Source organism: Spodoptera frugiperda, chromosome 31 (assembly GCF_023101765.2).
Source record: "Spodoptera frugiperda isolate SF20-4 chromosome 31, AGI-APGP_CSIRO_Sfru_2.0, whole genome shotgun sequence".
Lineage (NCBI taxonomy): Eukaryota > Metazoa > Arthropoda > Insecta > Lepidoptera > Noctuidae > Spodoptera > Spodoptera frugiperda.
In genome coordinates, this window is record NC_064242.1 from 826745 (window position 1) to 851809 (window position 25065).

Below are 25065 nucleotides of genomic sequence, written 5' to 3' on the forward strand. Positions count from 1 at the left end.
TCCACAGTGTGTCCTCTCCCTAAGCAATTCGCAGTGGCACAGCAAGTTCGGTCCTGTCAAGCCGTGAGTTATTACCACTGCTAGCAGTTGGTAAGTTGGACAAGCAAGTGCTGCTGAAATATAGCCGCGAACCAGCTATTGATTACATTATATTAATCTCAGTATGAGTTGCACGGTACACGGAGTTACAGGGAGTTGGCAAATAGCACTGCAATGCCACTTTTGTAACTTTTTAGATATTTTGCGGATATGAGATATTTTCAATTTAAAGTTTCGTATTGAAGTTTTTCATCTCTTTTTTAAGAGGGTAAAGTCATCCAATGACTTCTTTCGCCTTGGGCAAGGTGAGAGGGAGGTTCAGACTCTTACTGACTAAAAACCACCCCGTTCCTACTCCTGCTTTTCGAGCCGAAACCCCGGTAAACCTGCTGGGTAGTCCGCAGCTCCGGTTAAACTCTCAATTTCTCTTCACTCTTCTTAGTTGGAAGTACTTACAGAATTAAACTAAATATTTTGTTGCAAATATAAATTACAGGGCAGTGGTTGCAAAAATTATGAATTTTGATTGAATGGATGATAGGACGTTTTTACGATATCTGTACTTCTTAAAATATGGATTTAGCGTAACTCCTTCAATCCTTTCCAAGGAATAAGACAAAATGATATTTATGATAAGTTATGCAGAAAGAATTTCGACCCAAATTCGTATGAATAAGGTATGGAATTGAAATAACTCGATCTAGCCGCGAATGCCTGTGAAGTTGTCAGAAAAGTCTGGAGGCCGTTGTTTGAGAGACGTGTCCTTGACTTTAGACCGCGAATTGGCAAAAATAGAGCATGACACAATACGTGCTACATTCTAGATGAGCAGACGGCCTCAAAAATGTATTTGGAACCCAGTTAGGAATTTTCGTCCAGTCTTTTGATGCTCATCATGTGCTCATCATAAGCTGATATGTTAAAACCTTTCTTTATCCTAAACTAAAAACATAACAAGTGAAAAATACAATTGGTAGTAAAGAAACGGAATCATATACGTGTTTTTTTTTTCGTTTTAAAAAACCCTCTATAACTTAAAAAGCATAATATTCGTTTAACAAAAAAAATCTCTTCATTTTAAAAGTTATTAACTAGATTTTTCTGCGACATACGTAACTAATTAAAATACTTGTACTTATAAGAAAATATTTATCAATAAATGAAAAAGAAAATATTCTAGTGGGTTCGTTGTTTTTGCTCCCAAGTGTGGTTCAATTAATACTACCCTTTTTTCCTTAATTGACTCTTTTTTTATAGGCTGGGAGACAAACGCGGCATCAAAATGGTAAGCGATCAGCGCCGCGTTGCATCGTATAATGACATAAAGCATGATGCAAACTATACAGCACAATCATTGTGTAGTAACATTAGATATTACAACTGTTTCTACGCACATTATAATTTAATCATCAATCTACATTCCTAAGCTACTCCGGGCAGGATATGAAACTCATTACGTTCACAGCTCGTTCAATGATCTATGAAACTAAATCCTATGTCGGCTGGGATGTCTGAACTAAATCTTATGCTAGGAAGATTGAGCTAGGCGTGCAGACTAGTTCAAAATATTAAGTCTATTATTTATTTCAATTAGATCAGAAAGGTACTTTCCAAAGTCAATTTTATATTTAGAAACTAAAAAAGTCTGTGACGGGTCTAATTACTTATTTCAAATAATGTCAGAGCTAACATAATAATTATATGTCGGTAAGTCCATAGAGAAGTTATTTGCTCGTCCTAAGTATAGATTCCCATGGAAAAGAATCAGATGTAAGAAGAATATAAACTTATAAACTATAAAAATATAAACAAATTTTCAGGAACAGTTACACCGATGATCGATGTATCCCACATTCTTAGCTATAATATAAATATCACAATTTGGTCAATTCATGTTTTCATTTTAAAATTACGTCACCAAATAGATGAAGTCATACTACCTTATTTGAGTTTTATTAAAAATCTCACTAACATGAATTGCATGATTTCATTGTTTGTATAGCTGGCCCGGCTTAGAACCTGGATTCGTGAGCTCGTAACAACAACAATAATAAATAAACGGCCATTGTCTCTTTACTATTCACAATACTATTACGGAATCACTGAGACTGTGAAGTTGGACAAAAAAGTGCAAGCCTTAAGACTATAGAATGGGAATAAGACATACTAAGAAAGATATTGTACCTAATTGACTGCCTAGTTGGTCGAGTGGTCGCAAATACGACTGCCGGACAATGGGTTTCGGGTTCGATTCCCGGGTCGGGCAAAGTATTACTGGGAATTTTTCGGTTTTTCAAAAATTTCTCAGTAGTAGCACGGAGTCTGGAATTGTGCACAGTATATGGCAATAGGTTCACTCCCTATTACATGGGACTTATAACATAAATGGTGAAAACTGGGTGTACATTGTATAGCGGCATTAGCCGTAATGTGCACCTCTGACTACCCCTTCGGGGATAAAAGGCGTGACGTTGCACATATTTTACCTAACTACATAGTTAAGTTATCATTACAACGATGAAAAATATAACAAAGAAGGTTGTTATGTACCTACTCGGCATGTAGATTACATTACAGGTCTAGAAAAGAGAAAATATTTAAGTTTAAATACAAAGGAAGAAAAAGTATTTCAAAATATTAGTTCTAAAATAGGATTCAATAAGAAAGGGTCTTAATATAGTAAAGATTAATAACTATCTCTTGACTGAAGTTCTCTTGAAATGATCTTAGTGCCAATTAGCGTCCCTGTTCCCAACTAAAGTCAATGACCTTTACAAACAACCGACCTTAAACCGCAGCACACGAACAAAAGCAACTTCTACAAAGGTTTTCCTAGAGCCACGAATGACGAATCCTTACAAACCATTTATTAGAAATTACAACACGAAAAATCTTACAAAAACTCTCATTCAACTTTGATTCCATTTGGAAACTTCACACAAATCCACAAAATTGTATCCGAGCACAGCAATTAAGCCGCTTTTTATCCACCATTCGCCATCTTTGCTAATCGTTAAGCTGTCAGAATTTGGGGATTCCTTAAAGTTTGCCGGGGCCCCTTCGAATGCGGTCCGCATCCCTTATGTCACACAATTACGCGAGGGATCCCTATTTACATATATTATGCGGGGAATTTACACTGACATTATCTGGGAACCCATCTTGCCTGCTTAGTCAGTTAATAGTTAGTGTTAGGGTTTGTGTACACCGCAGCGTTTAGCGGGGGTACGTTTGTGGTGCCTTCCTATTACTGGGTGGTTGACGTGATGATGGATAGCGTCCAACCTTAGTCAGAGTAGAAAAAATGGATTAGTTTTAGGAATTGGCATGTCGAAGCAAATTCTTACAGTCATATTACATGTCGTACTGATTAACAAACCATGTGTGTTAAGCGCTGATGAATATTGATATCTGTTTTTCTCACCAGGAGAGTATTTATACATAATTTCAGACTTATAATTTGCTAAGAATGGAACCTGTGGGGACTTGACTGCTCAAAATAGACCCTAAGTCGAATTTAGACTATTAATCTTCCATTACTTGTAAGTGAGTACAGAGCAGAATTTAGAATAAATTGACAGAAAAAAAATGAAACGCTATGTATGCTCTCGCAAACTTGTGAATGGACCTTTAGTTTTCAGGAACAATTTACAAGAAACCATTTGAAGTTTGTGACTAGAGTGACCTTACATAACTGTTATGTACTAGAGGGACAGCTGTACCTACATGTACTTAGCTAAGATAAAGTATTGATCTCTAGAGCAGACCCTTATGTTATGTCCAGAACATCACTGAAACTCCTCATTTATTAACTGACTTCAAAAAAGAAGTATGTATGTTTGTACGAGATTAACACATTGGATGAGGCACCCTCATACATGAGAAATGGGCGGGAGTTCGAAACCTACCAACGGCAATTACCAATGTGATTTTTCGAAGTTACATGTACTGTCTAAGATTATTTAAACACCACTGACTAACGGTGAAGGAAAACATCGTGAGGAAACCTGGGCTTATAATTTCTAATTTTAAGTTTGAAATCGCCAACCCGCATTGAGCAAGCGTGGTGATTAATGCTCAAACCTTCTCCGTGCGAGAAGAGGCCTTTGGTCAGCAGTGGCCATTTATAGGCTGTTGATGTGATGTATAAATATAACATAATAATCCTGAAGTTTATTTGCATTCAGAAGATATCAGTGCTTGCTATTAATTGCATATATCAGGTCTAAAAATACCTGCTTAATTAATATTAATGCATTTTCCTTCCCTGTATGTGTTTATTTTGCTTTATTTACATTATGATTTCATAAAATTATTAAGAGCTTATTCATTATAAATAGCATTGTAACTATTTTTTAGCCATAATCTAATTTACCAGTTCGACAAAGGCTTTCACTACAACTATTTTTTTAATCCAGCGAGTTTGTATTTACTTTGAGACTTTACATATTTACAAAAATCTACATCAAATATTATCTGCCCACCATGTCATCATTGTCATATGCTGAAAATCGACCAAAGCCGAAAAAAAGACTGTATTCCTTGTTAAAACGCCGGCAAAGCACTCCTAACTGTTCTAATGTTGCAGGTGTCTGGGAGTGGCGCCACCTATCCCTCGAACAAAACCAAGCCATACTTTGCATCAACAATAACAAAAGAGTAACTGAAACATGAAACACATTGTCCAACAAAAAAAAATACCTAACTATCATCGAGCCCCGTTTGAAAATTGCCTCAAGTCCGCAGTCATAGCGGTTGTGTGTAGAATTTGCAAAATATTTGCGTGCTACCAGTCGCATGCGCAGGCCGGTACAGTCCGTTTACGTTATCGTTAACGTAACGTGTTTAATTAATTTCCGATAGTAATGTTATTTAATATATTCCACTTAGGCAGTATGCGTGTGTGGTGCCTGTTGTCTCTGCTGTTCGGACACTGTGTCTGCAAAGTGTATTTCGATAAACTTGGTGAGTTTATTTTTTTTTAATGCTTGTGCGTTATAATTTATATTTTCGGCTTTTTTATTTACGTGATATTTTTTAATGGTGCTTTACTTAGTTAATTTTTGAGAATTAGTTTGGTTTTAAAAACTATGAAATAAAATTATTTGGTTAATTTTTTTCATGGATATCTCCACCGATGTTTTTAATATCAAGTTTTGTGCTATTTATAATTTTTATTCGTCTTTAAATATGAAGTGATTAGTTCCAATGATTATTGATTTCACATAAATACTTTATATCTCTTTTTAATCGTCCGCTTTAAGCACTACTTGGTGCTTACTAGAACTTCTTCAGCGCCTTACACATCGAAAAAAAAGTGTTTGTGTAATGTGAAAAGTGTAAAATATTCTAGGTAAATATGTATTTTTTTAATTTAACATTTCTAATTGCAAGTTTGAACATTGTATCAAAAACCTACATATGGGTACATAAACAACAAACATTCATCACATACTTCAACCCCATAATCTGTTTGTAAAGCCTCTGAAACAAAACTGAACAATGCGAATACCGCACAGGTACCAGACATAATTATACTGGGCAGATACCGCAAACCATGGGTCAGTCATCTAAACTCCATGCATTGAACCAAAGACAGAGATTATCCAAAAAATCTAGGTGTAGATGAAATTATAGTATCTATTACAATTTTAAATTGATTCTCCTAGTAACTGGTAGCCATGATCCTTTTCTAACGTTGCGACGTAGTCGGTGGAAACACTCAAAGCGGGTGGGATATCAAATATAAACCTAAACTCTGTCTAGTGTGTACCCATTTGGGTAATAAAAAGCGGGGTGTTAAGCAAAAGTTATCTAATTACATGATTATTTTGATTTAGTAGTTAGCTTTACTTAGCATTTGTGAGTGGATACAATTATTATCAAACTAAGTTATAATGTGTAAGTAAAAGCTGCATAGGGGTGCTTTTCCACCAGGAATGTGCTATTGCTGTGGATGCGTTTGGCTTCCACCAATCATATACATTAGTACACATAGCATGGTGGAAACGAACTCAGTTAAGCTATGTTTTTACATAGCACATATCTGGTGGAAAGCACCCCATTTTTATGAGGGTGGAAAATCATCCAATGATTTGTTCGGCCTAGGGTGATGCGAGAGGGAGTGTCAGACTTTTAATAACTAAAAACCACCTCATTCCTTCCTCTACTTTGAGCCGGAACCGCGGTAACCTGTTACTTTGTCTGCAGGGAAAAGCACCCTAATAATGCAGTTTACAATAACCAAGTCTTTCAGGAAACGATAGGCTACATTAATTAAGACATATATATTCTCCAATTAGTATAAATCTTTCTATGTACACAAGCGATACATTTAATGTTGAATTGTCTCCCCACAGTGGCCGGCGGTGTCGTAATTAGATCTCGGATGACATAGGACGGCCCCCAAACTGATTTATAGGTCACTATTTATCTCCGGACATATTTGTATGTGTTATGGTGACGTTTTAGCCATAATTATTGGTTTAATAAAGCTAATGAGAAGTTATGATTGGTTTATTTCTTGGTAGATACATTTTGAAAGAGATTCCTTTTCAGTAGTGAATATAACATCCAAAAGTATAGTTGCAACTGCCAATCATACAGTTTAAGGTTTGACTTGAGTAAAGAGTTAAATTTTATTGTAGTTGTAAATCGCATCACATCAACAGGTTATAAGTGGCCACTGCTGACCAAAGGCCTCTTCTCGTACGGAGAAGGTTTGAGCATGAATCGCTTGCTCAGTGCGGGTTGGCGAACTTATAATAAAATTAGAAATTATAAGCCCAGGTTTCCTCGCGATGTTTTCCTTCAACGTCTAAATAATCTTAGAAAGTACATATAACATGGAAAATGTCACATTGGTGATTACAGTTGGTAGGTTTCGAAACCACTCTCATGCATGAGAAGCGTGCGTCTTAAAATCTCCGGGCCATCACGAATACGATATTTTAAGTGAAGTTTTCGTGTAGTTTTAAATTAATTCGTTATGTTTGTCAAATGTTGACAAGTTTTCAGCAACATACAATACTGATATCATTTACAAAATATTTAATTTATTACGTAAAATATAATTTTCCTGAAAAACAAGTAAAAACCACAACAAAAGCTATTACTAAACAAAATTAACAAGAAAGGATGTTCACGTAATTTCATTCGGCTTGTAAAGATGTAGACAAAGACTGAAGTTTTATGAAAACAATCGAATTATAATAGAAACACGAAGCTTTTTTGATAACCGACAGACAATGGATATTACGTAATTATTACGTAACGGTATAATACCTTCAAGGTTTTAAAACAATTAGATAAGCAGTGGGTAAACAGAAAATAGTAGATTAACTAAAAAAAATACAGTCGGTTGCGTCCAAGCACGTTGTACGCTATTGGTCATGAGGAAGAGTCCCTCTGTGAGTCGAAACTAGTTGAGCTTTTCTCAGTACATTTAGTACATTTACGTGAGTAACTCATTATTTTTTAGTTAATTTAGTATGTCTCACGATAATTATTATAAAAATATAGCAAACCGGTACGGCACTACCGTACTTTTTTACGGCCCTACCGGGCTGTATAAAAAACGATAAATAGATAGATGGATAATATGTATACCTAATTAATTACAGCCAATCTGTGGCCTTATTCATTTTGGATTTTACAATTATAAAAACATATATCCATTTCTTTACAAATACCGTAAATTAAAAGAAAATAAAGATTTCATATCGAATAAAATTTTAACAGATTTAAAATGTCAACGCTCTCTATTTTTAATTCGGTAAAAATCCTCACTCAAAAATGAAGTTTTAACTTTTAATTCGGGACCAAAACGTTTTACATAAAATCTTCAAAACAGTTGGGTAAGGGAATTAAATTAATCTCAGCTTAAGTGCGCAGGTAAGTGGGTTCCCAGCATGTATTAGTTACCTGTCCCTTTAGGGAGGGGGGGAGGAATGGTCAACGAAATTTTGTCTGTTGGGAATGGAATAGGTGCTTGCAAATGTAACTGTTGAGCAAAGAGTCATAGATCATAGATATGATATCACATTTTTTTATTATTTAAAAGTTGATTGCAATAGGCTAGTTTCCTACTAGTTTAATACTTAGCAAATTCAATACTTTTTTTCGAAACGTCATAAACGATATTATCTATGAATTTTGTATGAAATTGTTTAATATGACGTTATTTCTTATTTCTATTTTATATTTCTAGAAATTCTTCGTTATTTCTAGAAATTTTGCTAGAAAATATCGAAAATTAATGTATTGTAAAGTGCGTATTGAAAAGTTGTAATAATTTATTTTTGACCGAGGAAACTACCCAACACACACTGTGTACACTGGATGACAAAAATAAAGTGCAACTCTTCTTTTATCGTTTAAAAAAAGCATTTTCCTACACTTGTTTTTTTTTACACCAAGAGTACATTAACAAACTCTGATAAAAAATTAAAACCACATATACATACAGCCTAAACCAAAAACCGTTTAATATATAAAAAGCGTTCTGTAGCTATACAGAGGAGATTACCAAATCTGCCCCTTTGGGGAGTGTGGGGGGAAAAATGATAAACGAAGTTTGGTCCGATATCAAAAATTCCACGTTAAATATTTATGAGACCGAGGTGTTTTATACCAACAAAACACCCTTTCATAGTCGTTCATTCAATTCGCTTGGCGATTGTTTTTCCCTTTTTAAATAGGTTATTATCGTGGCGTGTCACTCTGACCCGTTTTGTAAATTCTAATTCTTTTTTGGACGCGGCGCGACGAGGGTTGGCACAGTACCGGTGTAATGGAGTATTTTCCGCTTAATTTTCAGCTTAATGATTCTGATACTTACTCAGCGTTTTGGATGATCGTGGATTTATTTTGATTATGGTTTAATGCATTTTTTTATGGTGTAAATATATGTTTATGGTGTGAACCGTTAGCATCACATACCTTATACAGATTTAAGATAAATTGTATAATATACGACTGCCTCGTTGGTCGAGTGGTCGCAAATGTGACTGCCGGACAAGGGGTCTCGGGTTCGATTCCCGGGTCGGGCAAAGTATTACTGGGCATTTTTCGGTTTTTCGAAAATTTCTCAGTAGTAGCACGGAGTCTGGAATTGTGTCCAGTATATGGCAATAGACTCACCCCCTATTACATGGGGCTTATAACATAAATGGTGAAAAGTGGGTGTACATTGTATGAGCATCTCTGCCTACCCCTTCGGGGATAGAAGGCGTGACGTTGCCGTTGCTTTGTATAATATAGTAGCATAATAGCATAATGTATTATGCTCTTGATTACGTATTCATAGTATACTGCGCGTATTAATCGAGCGTACCTATGATCTTCTAATAGTGACTGCAGAAGAGCGAAGCTTTATATTAGTAGGTAATTATGTAAGGACTACTAAAAAGGATAACAATTACATGATTTTGTTCACCATTTTGAGAAACGAGTGAATAACTACTTACAGTGTATTTATTTGCATTTCTTTTATTAATTTAGCCATTTTTTTTATAACGCAATTCTATTATAACGCAACTTAAAATATCCCAGTACTTGACATCAGAATACCTCAAACACTTAAAAACAAAATTCTAGTAAGTAAGTAAACAAGGAACAATATCGAAATGTGTTTGTAAAGCAAACATTATAATGTAAGTAGTGTACAAGACGAGCGGATCGCTGTCATTGGTCAATGTTGACGCTACACATGCCGCGGCACCCACTACTTGCGCACACGGAGCGAGTGTCGAGTGTCTAAGTCACTAAGACTGTGTTGTGGAAGAAATGTGTAGGGGAAGAAAATGTAAATCGATGTTTGAGTGTGTATATTATGGTGGAGTTGATTTTGTTTGTTTGTGTTGATTATGTCGTTTTAGAGGGAGATTTCTGTAATATTCGTAAATTTAAAATCTGTTTTTTTTTTAAATAGGGTATCACCAACAATTTTCTTTATCGCCTCCATTTTTTTAAGTCCGAAAATATCCCTAGAACCACCTTCCAAATGAAAAATACTACGTTCAAAAACGCATCAAAATCGGTGCAGCCAAACGCGGGATAATCGCGCACAAACATACATACATACAGGTAAAACTGAGAACCTCCTTTTTTGAATTCGACTAATAAATAAACTTGCTGAGGTTGATCGCATATTTTTATATCTGAATATGTTTATATTCAGTAGCCTCCGATTTTTTTATTGAAATTAACGTAAAAATATCTATACCTTTACGATGACTTTCATTTAAATAAAATTAGAGGTTACTGTATATTGCAATGACATTTTATACTCCACACAACGCAACCTACTTCTCCATAAATGATACAAACACGGCATCAGTATAAAAATACAGGGTATGAAAATAATCATCCGTTTGTAAGCACATCCGTTTCCTATAACAAATAAGAGACGCAACAGCATGGCGATACAATGCCTCCGCCCTCCCCTCCTCGACCTACAGGGGGTTACAATGTGTATACGATTTATACAGAGTGTTCGCAATCTGATAGCTCAATAGATTGTTACTTTGTTGTAAAGCGATCATTTGACCTCTTTGATAGGTATTTTATTGTGTTGCTAAAAGATAGACACTTAAAATAATTGTTTACGGTTATTCTGAGTACCTACTTGTGACTTTGTTTATGGAATAGGTGGCAAACGACCAAACGAGTCACCTGATGGTAAGCGATCAGCGCCGCCCATGGACACCCGCAACACCGGAGGTGACTATAGAAGTTAGGTCTCTGGGTTAGACAAAATACGATTTCTTGTCGAAAAAGTCATAGTGGCCTGGAACCGTCCTACGACTATCACAACAGGCTTTTAACTTGATATACTACAGTACAAATCATCGTTCGTTCTATCTTACACCTCAGTTACCCTAAAACAACAGTATCATTATAAAATCTCTACAAACAGAAAACCAATCTCCAAATTATTAGAAAAGCAAATTTGACCTTCTATTCGACATTATTCTTTGCTCGACTCCTTTTGGGACACCCTGTGTACTTATACAGCGATGTAATGTTGACATTTTTTTAATACCGTCATCGTTATTACCTACCCCCATTTCTTGTAGATAGCTTTCTTTGTGTGTGTGTGTGTCCTTTTGTCAAATCTTCGTTTTTAAAAAAGGAATGGGTACTTTTTTTTCGTTAAGGAAAATTCAATTTTATTGCTTTGTATATTTTAGACCTCTTTTGCTATGATAGCTTTCACTGAGTATAGTAATTGCTACTCTGAAAGCTAAAAGTAGTTAATGTTCTAATAAGTTACTTTTAAAGTCTCAAGATTAACTTCCGCACTCAGAGACATTTAATGATTACTTAAACTATTCCTTATTAAATTGTTTTATCTGAGAAATACGTTCCCCCACACTTGAATTTTCTCCTGTGCCGTGGGTGCGTTTACAAACATATAATTTCACATACATATAAGACCAACACCCGAAACAATAATTTATGGGTCAATTTGGTAATCGAATCCGCTACATATTGTACGGCAACCAGTTGCCTAGCCACCGCGCCAACCGTGCAGTTATGACCGCTATTTAGATGATATATAGAACATCCCTCAATTTCAGAATCGAATTATTGCTCCTTTGAAGAATGTGGTCGAGTCGGCAATACTACGGGTGCCTTTAAGATTTTACATCTAAATATAAGAACTCTAGGTAATGTCCACAATTTTGGTAATATCATAAAATTACTAAACTGGCAATTTTATACAACCTAGTCACAATATATCGGTCGTAATTAACAGCTTAGATTTAACATAAAGTCACTCGTAGTATTCGTAAGTAACATTTATACTTATGATAATAATATGTTACTATATTTGTTCGAGTACTCGTGTTCAATCAGCAACGATGCATAAATCCGAAGGCTATCTTAAACCTTATAATGACCATTAGATACTTGTAAAAAAATAACTTGCAGAATTACATCACAAGTTTTTTTTTCATAAATGCTACCCGATGCATTATTGGATTTTTTATGGCTCTTTTGGACAATGAAGAGGATAAAAGAATAATTAGATTAAAAAGCAACTTGAACTTGAATAATAATAGCACAGTAGCGGTTGATCCGGTGGCTGGGGAACTGGCTGCCATGCAACAGGTAGCGGGTTCGATTCCCGCACGGAGCAACTCTTTGTGTAATCCACAATTTGTTGCTTCGGGTCTGGGTGTCATGTGCATGTGAAATAGTATGTTTGTAAATGCACCTGCGACACAAGAGAAAATCCTAGTGTGAGGCAATGTTTTTTTAAAAAGAAAAAGATAAGTACACCAATAAAATCGATGCTGAGCTTTTAGCCCCGATAAAAGGATACCTACCCTACTTCTATTTATACCACAAATACGTCTAATATATACAAGAATCCAGACATAATATGCTATTAAAGTATTGGATACAGTCGTTAACCTGACACCTCCCCCTACCCCCCTTTCACCTCTCCTATTGTCCCCAAAGCGTCTAGACAAGTTAATTTTAGTCCAGGATTAGATATCCGAAAATAAATCTCCACACTATTATTAAAGTCTCGTGTCAACTGTGGAGATATTATTGAATATACGTTGGATAATAAATTGAGCGTTGTGCGTCTTAAAAGCGATCTTAATAAGTCAATTTTAAGAATGATTTTTATTTGGTGTTGGGCTAAGAAAGCTGCCCATAAGTGGACTGGTTTAGGTAGGTTACGGTGCCTCAAGATAGGTTCTGGTGAAAGAACCAGTCGTTGCCATTTACAGCTGAATATAGACGCACCACTCAATGCATTTTTACCAGTTTTATTTATTTTTTGACTTTTTCATTAAATTCTAACTTATTGGCGAATTCATACAAAATAACTATTACTAAGCTCAGTAACCTATGGGAACAAAACGAAACCCAATTTATACTATCCCTGACTACTCGGACTCCGAGACACTATACTCCAGATATGTTCAGTAACTGCTAACTCCACCAATATAAAAAAACTCCTAACTCCAAATTTCCTTGTATTCCAGACCGCTACATAATATCGTGCCACACGACCGACTTCGAGTGCTTCAAGCGGCAGTACAAGGCGCTGCGCGACAATGTGTTGCTGGGGAACGATAGGCTCGGCATCCCCACCTACGAGCACTATGTCTTCGCCTACGGAGGGGGCACCTGCGTCAAGCTGACTGGATTGGAGGAGAGTGAATTGGCGGCCATCAAGTGAGTTGGAGAAATAATGTTGATGTTCTTTTGTTAAGCAGCTCGTTGGACCACGTCCATTTGTTAAACTAAAGCCTTCTCCCTTAGCTCTTTACGTGCTTAGGGTAATGCATAAGTTCTATGCTATTCTTATATTATACTAGTTGCCACCAGCTATAAGAGATTCATAATCCCTATAAATAAATAAATCCTAACTGTTTCACATCTCTGTATCACCTAATGGTGGACTGTTAAAGAATACCACCAATTAAGTTCGCCGTTATATTATATTATATTATAAACAGAAGTGTAAATAAATAAATAAATTATATGTGCGAAAAAAAGACGACCAACCAATTTGTACTAAATTAAATACATAACGTTCAATTGATGTGTTTTCAGATTTGAAAGCGAGCAGAAGAAATTGACGCTGGTGCTGGAACTGCCGCTGAGGATCCAACAAGTCAAGGATACTATCAAAATGTGTGCCAGACCTGATCGAGGTGAGTTACACATCATACAACTCACAGAAAACCGTAGAGAAACAACGCTGGCGTTGTGTTTCGTTTTATTAGTAAGATTACCGGAGGCCTTATTACCCCCATTCCCAATCTTTCCAATCCCCGATTCCCCAACAACCCTTAAATTCCTAACCCCCAAAGGGCCAGTAACGCACTTGTAACGCCTCTGGTGTTTCGAGTGTCCATGGGCGGCGGCGATTGCTTACCATCAGGTGATCCGTCTGCTCGTTTACCAACTTATACCATAAAAAAAAATGTTTTTACAAGCCTTAATTTTCTAAAATATACAGTTGACACAATGATATTATAAGTAAAAAGATGAATATAGGTTATAAGTACCTACTCAAAAAGTAGCATTTTAAAATGTGGACAATTAGCAAAATGTTTGAAGTATGAGTTATGACATTTTATTTGCTTCATGGTCCCAATATGTACGAAAACAGAAAATATATATATTGTTTTATCTTACAAAATAATACAAAATCGTATTATTTTCGAAATTCTCCGAAAAGTGGATGATATTAATAATTCATTTAGAAATACCTACAAAATTCTAAGTACTCTACCTTACTTACAATACAATTATTTACCTAAATACGTTATATACTAAATAAACTATAAGAGAAGATAAATAAATAAACCGTATTTATTACGTCTACAAGCAGATTCCAGTTATTTATTAAAGTACAATAATATTATGTTGCTAACCTACAAATTATTTATTGTTACAGAATTCAACATCGTTCAACCTCAAAAGAGTGAGTTTTGGTTTCACTTTACATATAAATTATTCATTAAAATATCATTCATACGTAAACGGCTTAATATCTATTTAAAATATGTTAAATTAATACTCGATCAATTTACAGGTCCCCTGATGAGGTTTACCGGCAATGGTAAGTGGTATATAATACTATACATTATTTACTCCAGTACGGTATTTAACATATAATATAAATATTTTTACTTTTAACATACAGTCGTGTTTTGCTTTTGAATTTCTATTATCCTCTTTTAACTGTTTGATAGTAAAGTGCCAGGATTTACAGAAATTTATAATACAAAAATTTTACGCTGAATGTGTTACTAAGCGCAAATCTCGAGAACAGTTGAACGGATTTCGTAATTCTTTTTTTGGGGGTTTCTTATTGTTAAATGATAAATGATAAATGATATTTATTTTGCAAATAGGTTATAAAATAACACTTTTACACGTCAATCTCTTAAATAACTAGATGAGGCCGGCATTTCCTATCTGACTACTCTGAGAAGAAATGCCGAAACAAACTCAGAGGTCATAGTCTCTTTTAAAGTCCAGACAAAATCAATTAAAGATGTCGGAGAACCGTGCAAGTTGATTCTGTAGTGGTCTTTTGAGGAAAGAACCACAGCAGTTTGAGCGGACCTGTTCAGATGGCAGCACGCATGTGTCAGTTTACAATCAGCTCAGCTGACGGCTGTTGCTGAATGATCCGACGAACAACACCAACCAAAAGAACATTTGGGTAGGCCACACAAATGCTCAAACTGTCAGAATATAATTTACTAAAAATAAAATGACTAGCAAAAGTCTCACACGGTCCTCAAACTAACAATTTTAAAAGGAAATATAAAAATATAAAACGAAAAAAAAATATATAAAACAATGTCAAATTATGTTAATGTCAAATTGTATAAAAAATGTAACTATATGTTACAAACATGTCAGCAAGACCTGTGTGGACATTATAGCAGTTCATTCCCAAGCCTGACTATCCTCCAAGTAGTCTTTTATTTTATAAAAAGCTTTACTACAAAGTTTTTCTTTAATAATATTTTTAAATTTACCTAGGTTTAAACTTTGAATATGGCTGGGAATTTTATTGTAAAAGCGTATACATTGACATCTAAACGAACCGCTTATTTTCTTAAGTCTAGTAGTAGGAACAACATATTTATTTTTATTTCTAGTGTTGATATTGTGTATATCACTGTACTTTTTAAATAATTTTATGTTTTTATGAGCATACACTATATTTTCATAGATATATTGAGAGGCAACAGTCATTATATTAATTTCTTTAAATAGTTCCCTGAGAGAATGCCTCGGACTAAGATTATAAATTGATCGAATGGCTCGCTTCTGCAGCACAAAGACAGACTGAATGTCAGCAGCATTCCCCCACAGGAGAATACCATATGACATGATACTATGGAAATAACTAAAGTATACTAGACGCGCTGTATTTACATCAGTTAAATTTCTAATTTTTTTAACGGCATATGCTGCTGAGCTGAGCCTTTTCGACAACTTATCTATATGTGGGGCCCACTGTAGCTTAGCGTCTAGGGTTATACCTAAAAAGATAGCTGAATCTACAGGGTCCAACTCCCCGCCCTTGATTAGCACGCTGGTTTTGACATGCCTAACATTTGGTGTTGTGAATTTAATGCATTTAGTTTTTGATTCATTAAGTAGCAAGTTATTGGCACTAAACCAGCGTACTATTTTTGAGAGAGCACTATTTACATGATCACTGACTAATTGTCCACGTTTGAGTTTAAATAATAAAGAGGTATCATCAGCAAACAGTACTATCCCATGGTTATCCTTTACAAGGTAAGGTAAGTCATTAATATAAATAAGAAATAAAAACGGACCGAGAATTGACCCCTGCGGAACACCCATCCTAACAACAGACCCGGCAGAAATTTTCCCGTTAATCTCAACTCTCTGAATTCTATTACTCAAGTAAGAGATAAGTAGGTCCAGAGAGTTGCCCCGCATTCCATAATGGGATAGCTTCCTGATCAGTGTTTCATGAAGGACACAATCAAACGCCTTGGATAAGTCACAAAAAACACCCAATGCGTCCCCCGAGTCCTCCCACGCGTCATATATGTGATTAAGAAGTTCAACACCGGCATCAGTTGTTGAACGACCCCTTGTAAATCCAAACTGGTTACCATGCAATAATTTATTTCTATTAAAAAATCTTTGCATCTGATTTAGAATAATTTTTTCAAAAATTTTACTGAATGTAGGTAGTACTGAAATAGGTCTAAAGTTAGTGGGGTCAGAAGTACTACCCGATTTAAATAACGGAGTTATTTTACTATTCTTCATGAGATCAGGAAACACACCACGATCAATACAGTTATTAAAAATTAAAGCTAATACAGGTGCCACAATAGTTATTACAGAGCTGGTAATGTACACAGAATTACCCCACAGGTCAGCAGTCTTTTTCTTATTCAAAGTATGGAACGTTTTAATTATATCTGTATAATCTATGTGTTCAAAATTGAAACTTGAATGGCAAGCTACAACATTTTCTTTTAGTAAAGATTCTGCGACAGTGGGTGATGAATTCAAGGACCTGGTAGTGGAAACAGGAATGTCCGAAAAGAAGTTTTCAAATGCGGCTGCAACTTCAGCATCTGATTTAATTACATTATTATCAATTACCAGATTATATTCACTACTTCTCCTTTTAGATCTTCCTGCTTCACCATTAATAATACTCCAGGTCGCTTTAATTACATTGGAACTGTTTTTTATTTTAGAGCTCAAATATAGTGATTTAGCAATAGAGCAAACTTTTTTAAACAATTTAGAATACTTCTTTACATATTCATTAAATTCAATTGTGTTTATAAATATCCTCTCGTTATAAAGCTCATATAGGCGTTTCCTACTTTTATAGATGCCAGTGGTTGCCCATTGATTGAAAGGCGCATTGCCATGAGCTGGTATGGTTTTAGGTGTGAAGGTAGATTTAAACTCGGTATGGTTAGGGAAAGGTTCTTAAGTCTTTGACTGCCAATAGAAAACTGTTGAAGGCAAATCCTCTGCTAGCGGGGCTCACATAGTGACCCCATGGCGTTTGACGTGTTAAGTAAGAAAAAAAGAGAAAAATGTGCAGACAATTTTCCAAGGTGAAGCTTTCGTCCGTTAATCAAAACAGAAAGAAAAAAAATAAGTCCAGCTTTACTTGCCAATCTTATCCACAACTAACCAACCGATCCAGACGCACTCTATACCTTACACACACAGTACATAGCTCCAGTACACATGTACCTAACTACATACCCCCAATAATTGTCCACCACGACCGTTTAATACCCGCCATAGCCCGGAGAGCACTCCAGGGTTATTGTTAGGCAACCCATTGTTTGGAGCGGCCCTTCAGCCAATTTGTAAAGATTACCTCTTGATATAAGACGTGGTAGAGCGATGTTTGAAGGTCTATAGACCTATAGTCATGTTGGGATCCTTCAGAGTTACATCCTTGATGTTTTGAGGATGTTAAGGGTATCCGTTCTGTTATATTATGGTTGGTGTAAAAAGAGCAGCTAGATAGATCGTTGGTAGTGTTTGTAGCAGTTTTAATAAGCTAAATAATTACTAAGTAGATATTTTTATTTTACTGTATATAATATACGATGGCGGACAACGGCAACGTGTCGGGTTCGATTCCCGTGCCGGCCATAAAGTGATACTGGTATCACTATCACCATATAAGTGATACCATTATCACTTTATGGCCTGCATTATCTGCGTAAAATGACCATTATTAGCCTGGAATCAGGAAGTTCGACGATGTTTCATATTCATATTCATTTTCTTCTTTGGAAAGCATGTAATATCATTGGTCCTATAAAGACAAAGTCAAAATTATTTATTTCAAATAGACCAGGAGAGGATCACTTTTGAACGTCAAAATGCCTAACCTCTCTCCAGTCGTGTCGGTCTGCCGTCCCATCGGGTTCAGAGAGTGAGGGAACAGAAAATGCACCTGTGTTTGCGCACACACTTGTGCACTATAATATCTCCTGCGTAGTGGGCTAGTCTAGTTAGACAGACTGATCGGAATGGATCGGTTGATTTAATAAAAGTTCAATAACAAATTGTACCTAGTACAACAAATAAATAAATAATTAACTGCTCCTAATAAAATGCAATCAACTGCATATTTATTGAAAGCTCCAACGTTTGTTTACGAAGCGACAATTATTCCAGCCGGATCGCCATTGTGAATATTTCATTTACTCTCAATTAACTAAATCAACTATCTGCTGTCACCGAGCTAAAATTATTGGAAATTTAACTTTATTTGTTGCAAATATTTGTGTAATTTATTGTGTGTGTATATCACTGTAGTAGGTTAAACTGGATCATTTTGAATTTTATCGTCGTAATGCGTTTGATTCCCCGTATAGGTAAGCAGTGGTACGGCCCTTAGAACGAGTTCCGAAACGAGAGCGCGATCGGCGTTCTGATTGGTTGTTTTATTCGGGCGCCGAACGCGATCTAGTTTTGAATACTTTAACCGTAAAGCAAACTCATACTAACTGCCGGACTCAGAGACATTTCATAATTACTTAAAATATACCTTAGTAACGATTTGGTTCCGAAAACAATTTCTAAGGACTGGGTAACCATTAAATGACAATGAGCGCGGCGGTAAGGATGCTGTATTAAAAACAATTATTAGAATTTTCTCGCTAATTCTAATAATTGTTCCTTTTCCATTACAGCAACCATAGGAATAACATATCCATATAAACTGAAGAAGAAGAAGGGCATGGTGTACCTGCAGCTGGAGGACGAGAACCTGGACGTGATCCTGGACATCCCGGACCTGAGCCACTTCCACCTCAACAGCGAGGTTGAAGGTAAATTGTATTTTTATTAGAGAATATATTGTGCCTGGGGTATATAGAGAATATATTGAACCTGGACGTGATCCTGGACATCCCGGACCTGAGCCACTTCCACCTCAACAGCGAGGTTGAAGGTAAATTGTATTTTTATTAGAGAATATATTGTGCCTGGGGTATATAGAGAATATATTGTGCCTGGGGTATATAGAGAATATATTGAACCTGGACGTGATCCACTTCCACCTCAACAGCGAGGTTGAAGGTAAATTGTATTTATTAGAGAATATATTGTGCCTGGGGTATATAGAGAATATATTGAACCTGGACGTGATCCTCGACATCCCGGACCTGAGCCACTTCCACCTCAACAGCGAGGTTGAAGGTAAATTGTATTTATTAGAGAATATATTGTGCCTGGGGTATATAGAGAATATATTGTGCCTGGGGTATATAGAGAATATATTGAACCTGGCCGTGATCCACTTCCATCTCAACAGCGAGGTTGAAGGTAAATTGTATTTATTAGAGAATATATTGTGCCTGGGGTATATAGAGAATATATTGTGCCTGGGGTATATAGAGAATATATTGAACCTGGACGTGATCCTGGACATCCCGGACCTGAGCCACTTCCACCTCAACAGCGAGGTTGAAGGTAAATTGTATTTATTAGAGAATATATTGTGCCTGGGGTATATAGAGAATATATTGTGCCTGGGGTATATAGAGAATATATTGAACCTGGACGTGATCCTCGACATCCCGGACCTGAGCCACTTCCACCTCAACAGCGAGGTTGAAGGTAAATTGTATTTATTAGAGAATATATTGTGCCTGGGGTATATAGAGAATATATTGTGCCTGGGGTATATAGAGAATATATTGAACCTGGACGTGATCCACTTCCACCTCAACAGCGAGGTTGAAGGTAAATTGTTTTTATTAGAGAATATATTGTGCCTGGGGTATATAGAGAATATATTGTGCCTGGGGTATATAGAGAATATATTGTGCCTGGGGTATATAGAGAATATATTGAACCTGGACGTGATCCTCGACATCCCGGACCTGAGCCACTTCCACCTCAACAGCGAGGTTGAAGGTAAATTGTTTTTATTAGAGAATATATTGTGCCTGGGGTATATAGAGAATATATTGAACCTGGACGTGATCCACTTCCATCTCAACAGCGAGGTTGAAGGTAAATTGTATTTTTATTAGAGAATATATTGTGCCTGGGGTATATAGAGAATATATTGAACCTGGACGTGATCCTGGACATCCCGGACCTGAGCCACTTCCACCTCAACAGCGAGGTTGAAGGTAAATTGTATCTTTATTAGAGAATATATTGTGCCTGGGGTATATAGAGAATATATTGTGCCTGGGGTATATAGAGAATATATTGAACCTGGCCGTGATCCACTTCCATCTCAACAGCGAGGTTGAAGGTAAATTGTATTTTTATTAGAGAATATATTGTGCCTGGGGTATATAGAGAATATATTGTGCCTGGGGTATATAGAGAATATATTGAACCTGGACGTGATCCTCGACATCCCGGACCTGAGCCACTTCCACCTCAACAGCGAGGTTGAAGGTAAACTGTATTTATTAGAGAATATATTGTGCCTGGGGTATATAGATAATATATTGAACCTGGACGTGATCCTGGACATCCCGGACCTGAGCCACTTCCACCTCAACAGCGAGGTTGAAGGTAAATTGTTTTTATTAGAGAATATATTGTGCCTGGGGTATATAGAGAATATATTGAACCTGGACGTGATCCTGGACATCCCGGACCTGAGCCACTTCCACCTCAACAGCGAGGTTGAAGGTAAATTGTTTTTATTAGAGAATATATTGTGCCTGGGGTATATAGAGAATATATTGAACCTGGACGTGATCCACTTCCACCTCAACAGCGAGGTTGAAGGTAAATTGTATTTATTAGAGAATATATTGTGCCTGGGGTATATAGAGAATATATTGTGCCTGGGGTATATAGAGAATATATTGAACCTGGACGTGATCCTGGACATCCCGGACCTGAGCCACTTCCACCTCAACAGCGAGGTTGAAGGTAAATTGTATTTTTATTAGAGAATATATTGTGCCTGGGGTATATAGAGAATATATTGTGCCTGGGGTATATAGAGAATATATTGAACCTGGACGTGATCCTCGACATCCCGGACCTGAGCCACTTCCACCTCAACAGCGAGGTTGAAGGTAAATTGTATCTTTATTAGAGAATATATTGTGCCTGGGGTATATAGAGAATATATTGTGCCTGGGGTATATAGAGAATATATTGAACCTGGACGTGATCCTCGACATCCCGGACCTGAGCCACTTCCACCTCAACAGCGAGGTTGAAGGTAAATTGTATTTTTATTAGAGAATATATTGTGCCTGGGGTATATAGAGAATATATTGTGCCTGGGGTATATAGAGAATATATTGAACCTGGCCGTGATCCACTTCCATCTCAACAGCGAGGTTGAAGGTAAATTGTATTTTTATTAGAGAATATATTGTGCCTGGGGTATATAGAGAATATATTGAACCTGGCCGTGATCCACTTCCATCTCAACAGCGAGGTTGAAGGTAAATTGTATTTTTATTAGAGAATATATTGTGCCTGGGGTATATAGAGAATATATTGTGCCTGGGGTATATAGAGAATATATTGAACCTGGACGTGATCCTCGACATCCCGGACCTGAGCCACTTCCACCTCAACAGCGAGGTTGAAGGTAAATTGTATTTTTATTAGAGAATATATTGTGCCTGGGGTATATAGAGAATATATTGTGCCTGGGGTATATAGAGAATATATTGAACCTGGCCGTGATCCACTTCCATCTCAACAGCGAGGTTGAAGGTAAATTGTATTTTTATTAGAGAATATATTGTGCCTGGGGTATATAGAGAATATATTGAACCTGGACGTGATCCACTTCCACCTCAACAGCGAGGTTGAAGGTAAATTGTATTTTTATTAGAGAATATATTGTGCCTGGGGTATATAGAGAATATATTGTGCCTGGGGTATATAGAGAATATATTGAACCTGGCCGTGATCCACTTCCATCTCAACAGCGAGGTTGAAGGTAAATTGTATTTTTATTAGAGAATATATTGTGCCTGGGGTATATAGAGAATATATTGAACCTGGACGTGATCCTCCACATCCCGGACCTCAGCCACTTCCACCTCAACAGCGAGGTTGAAGGTAAATAGTATTTTTATTTGAGAATGTTATTTTGCCTGTTTTCTTGAATACGTCATTAGTCAAGTAGTCGAGTGCGACTGCCAGACAAGAGGTCTCAGTTTTAATTCCTGGGTTGGGTAATGTAGTAATGGGCTTTTTTGGATTTTAGAAAAAATCTCTGTAGTAGCACGGAGTCTGGAATTGTGCCCAGTACTCAGGCTCATCACCGATTACATGGGAGTTATAACACAAATGATGAAAAGAGGGTGTGCAGTGTATAGCAACTTTACGTGCCATAATGTGCACCTCTGTCTACCCTTTTTTTGCGGAAGGCACCAATATGGGCTTATAGAAGGATGCAAGGTTTTGTCTTCCTTTAAGGGAGTGAAATAGGGCTGCTTTATTCCTTTAGAAGAAACTTTGAACTTTAAATAGCTTTAAAAAATGTACTACAACATGGTGTCTACTCATGTCCTCAGCCAAGTTGTACGAGTGGTCGGAGTGGGCGTACGAGGTGGTGCAACACGTGGACGCCGCGGAGTACTTCGCCCTCCCATACACCTCCCAGCTACGGACCCTAATGGACCATCTACCTTTATACAGGTACCAATTATTTTTAATGAAAAGTGATGTTACGTAGGGAAATAAAGAACAAGGAAAGACATTTTTTTTGGTAAAAGGATGTACAAACATAATTTTGTAAAAAGGAACGTTATAAGCACTATACGGCATTGGCTATAAACCATATTATCATAAAATTAAGTAAGAAAACTAAAAACTAGTATCTTTATCTTGTGCTTTTCCACGAGAGATACATAGCACAGTTGTGCTACGAAGATGAATATAATTGGTGGAAGCTAAACGAATCCACAGCAACGTGACATAGCACATCTCTGATGAAAAAGCACCCTTATCCAGTAAAAATGTGTGATTATAACATTTAAATGAACACACAAGCCTCGCTCCAAAGCGCATATTTCAATTTACAACCACAACCTGTAAATCAGATTTCAAGAATCCATCAGCTTACCAACAGCGCTAGTAAAACTATACAAATTCAAGGCTCAATCACAAACCTCTTCACAAAACTAGGTATAGAGCGACCCTAAATTTCACAGACTTGTACCTAAAGGCTATAACTATAAACCGTTTGGCAGGAGACTCGATTAAAATAGATTACATTGTGTAAAACAATGGCGAAGTTTTGCGGTTATCTCTCAAGTACCGCAATATTACAATATCTGATCCTCTGTAAATGATATTGTTCGTGAAAACTAATCTACAAGGTTATTTTGGAACCCGGAGCTAAGGACTACCTAGCGGGTTTACCGGGGCTCCGGCTCGAAAAGGAGTAGGAACGGGGTGGTTTTTAGTCAGTAAGAGTCTGACACTCGGACTCGTGCCTCTCGCTTCGCCCATGGCGGGAAAAGTCATTGGATGATTTTCCACCCCAAAAAATAGTTATTTTTGACTTTGAATTGTTAAAAACCATGATAAGAATACTAATATAAAGAATCGTTCCTGAAAAATGCGGTATTTCAGTGACAAGAACCACTTAAAAATAAAAGATCGATAAGCCATCTAGGGCTAGGCTAGGCTCTCTAAGTTTGTCAAACTAATATGGGATAATGGTTCTTAATTACTTTTTTAATATTATTTAATTTTCTTCAATTTTCATTGCAATATTCACGAAGTAACATACATTTTGTTTCAGATTCATCATGCTTTACCCAGAGGAAGAGTACGAGGACTTACAATTCTCATATTCAGAAGCAACAGTACCTACTAATCCTTAAATAATAAAAACAACAATATATTTTTTTTTTAAAGTTCGATTTTCCAATTCAGTAAAAGACCCAATTCAATAAAATAAATTGTATTATCTATGACGTAAAATGCGATTTGACAGCTGTCACTATTTAAACATCGAACGTTCAAAAAAAGAAAATAACAAACAGAAATAGTAGACGTTAAATGTTGCCAGAAAATTAATTAATAGAGAGAAATTTTAATATTGTTTTTATTATTACCTACGTGTAGGTTTTTGTAATATTTTTAATAGAAATTGAAATATTGGCCATTTTTGTAATAAAGGGAATTATAAATTATTCCTAAGCTAATACCGTGTATTCTCTAAATTATTAAGCAGATTTAATAGGCAAAAATGCTATTTACCGTTTACGACACGATAACGACACGACAGAACAAAATAGAGATTTTAATTTCTAAATATGTTTTTGTACTGTTTCTATCCACAATAACAACAGTTAAAAATGTTTGTTATGTTATTGTTAAGACAAAATAAAGATAAGTATTTTCTGAACTGTAGTGAAAATGGAGTTAGGTATGTGTTTAAAATAAACTTTTGTACTTTTAGAAATTACGTTAATTGAGTAGATTCAGTTTTAATTAGAAGTAAGTATTAATTTTTATTGATAAATAAATTGAAATCAAATGTTA

The 25065-nt window shown here is 36.2% G+C and overlaps 1 protein-coding gene and 1 non-coding gene across 51 annotated transcripts; one reads left to right on the top strand and one right to left on the bottom strand.

Moving 5' to 3' along the window:
• Nucleotides 1–4817: 4817 nt before the first annotated feature.
• LOC118276378 (uncharacterized) lies at nt 4818–25065 on the top strand. Its single transcript, XM_050707454.1, has 8 exons — nt 4818–5004; nt 13047–13239; nt 13621–13721; nt 14471–14497; nt 14609–14635; nt 19260–19397; nt 23085–23208; nt 24320–25065. Exons 1-8 carry the CDS (start codon nt 4905–4907, stop codon nt 24399–24401), a joined length of 792 nt encoding a protein of 263 aa, XP_050563411.1. The 5' UTR covers nt 4818–4904; the 3' UTR covers nt 24402–25065.
• LOC126912927 (uncharacterized) lies at nt 19333–22498 on the bottom strand. Of its 50 annotated transcripts, none has more exons than XR_007707524.1 (8): nt 22358–22498; nt 21306–21601; nt 21045–21206; nt 20648–20796; nt 20295–20372; nt 19980–20168; nt 19629–19706; nt 19406–19500 (listed from the first exon to the last, which is right to left on the bottom strand). It is a non-coding gene; the product is annotated as an uncharacterized LOC126912927 (transcript). The 50 variants fall into 50 exon arrangements; XR_007707525.1 differs by having other exon boundaries at nt 20295–20426; XR_007707547.1 differs by lacking the exon at nt 20648–20796 and having other exon boundaries at nt 21045–21086.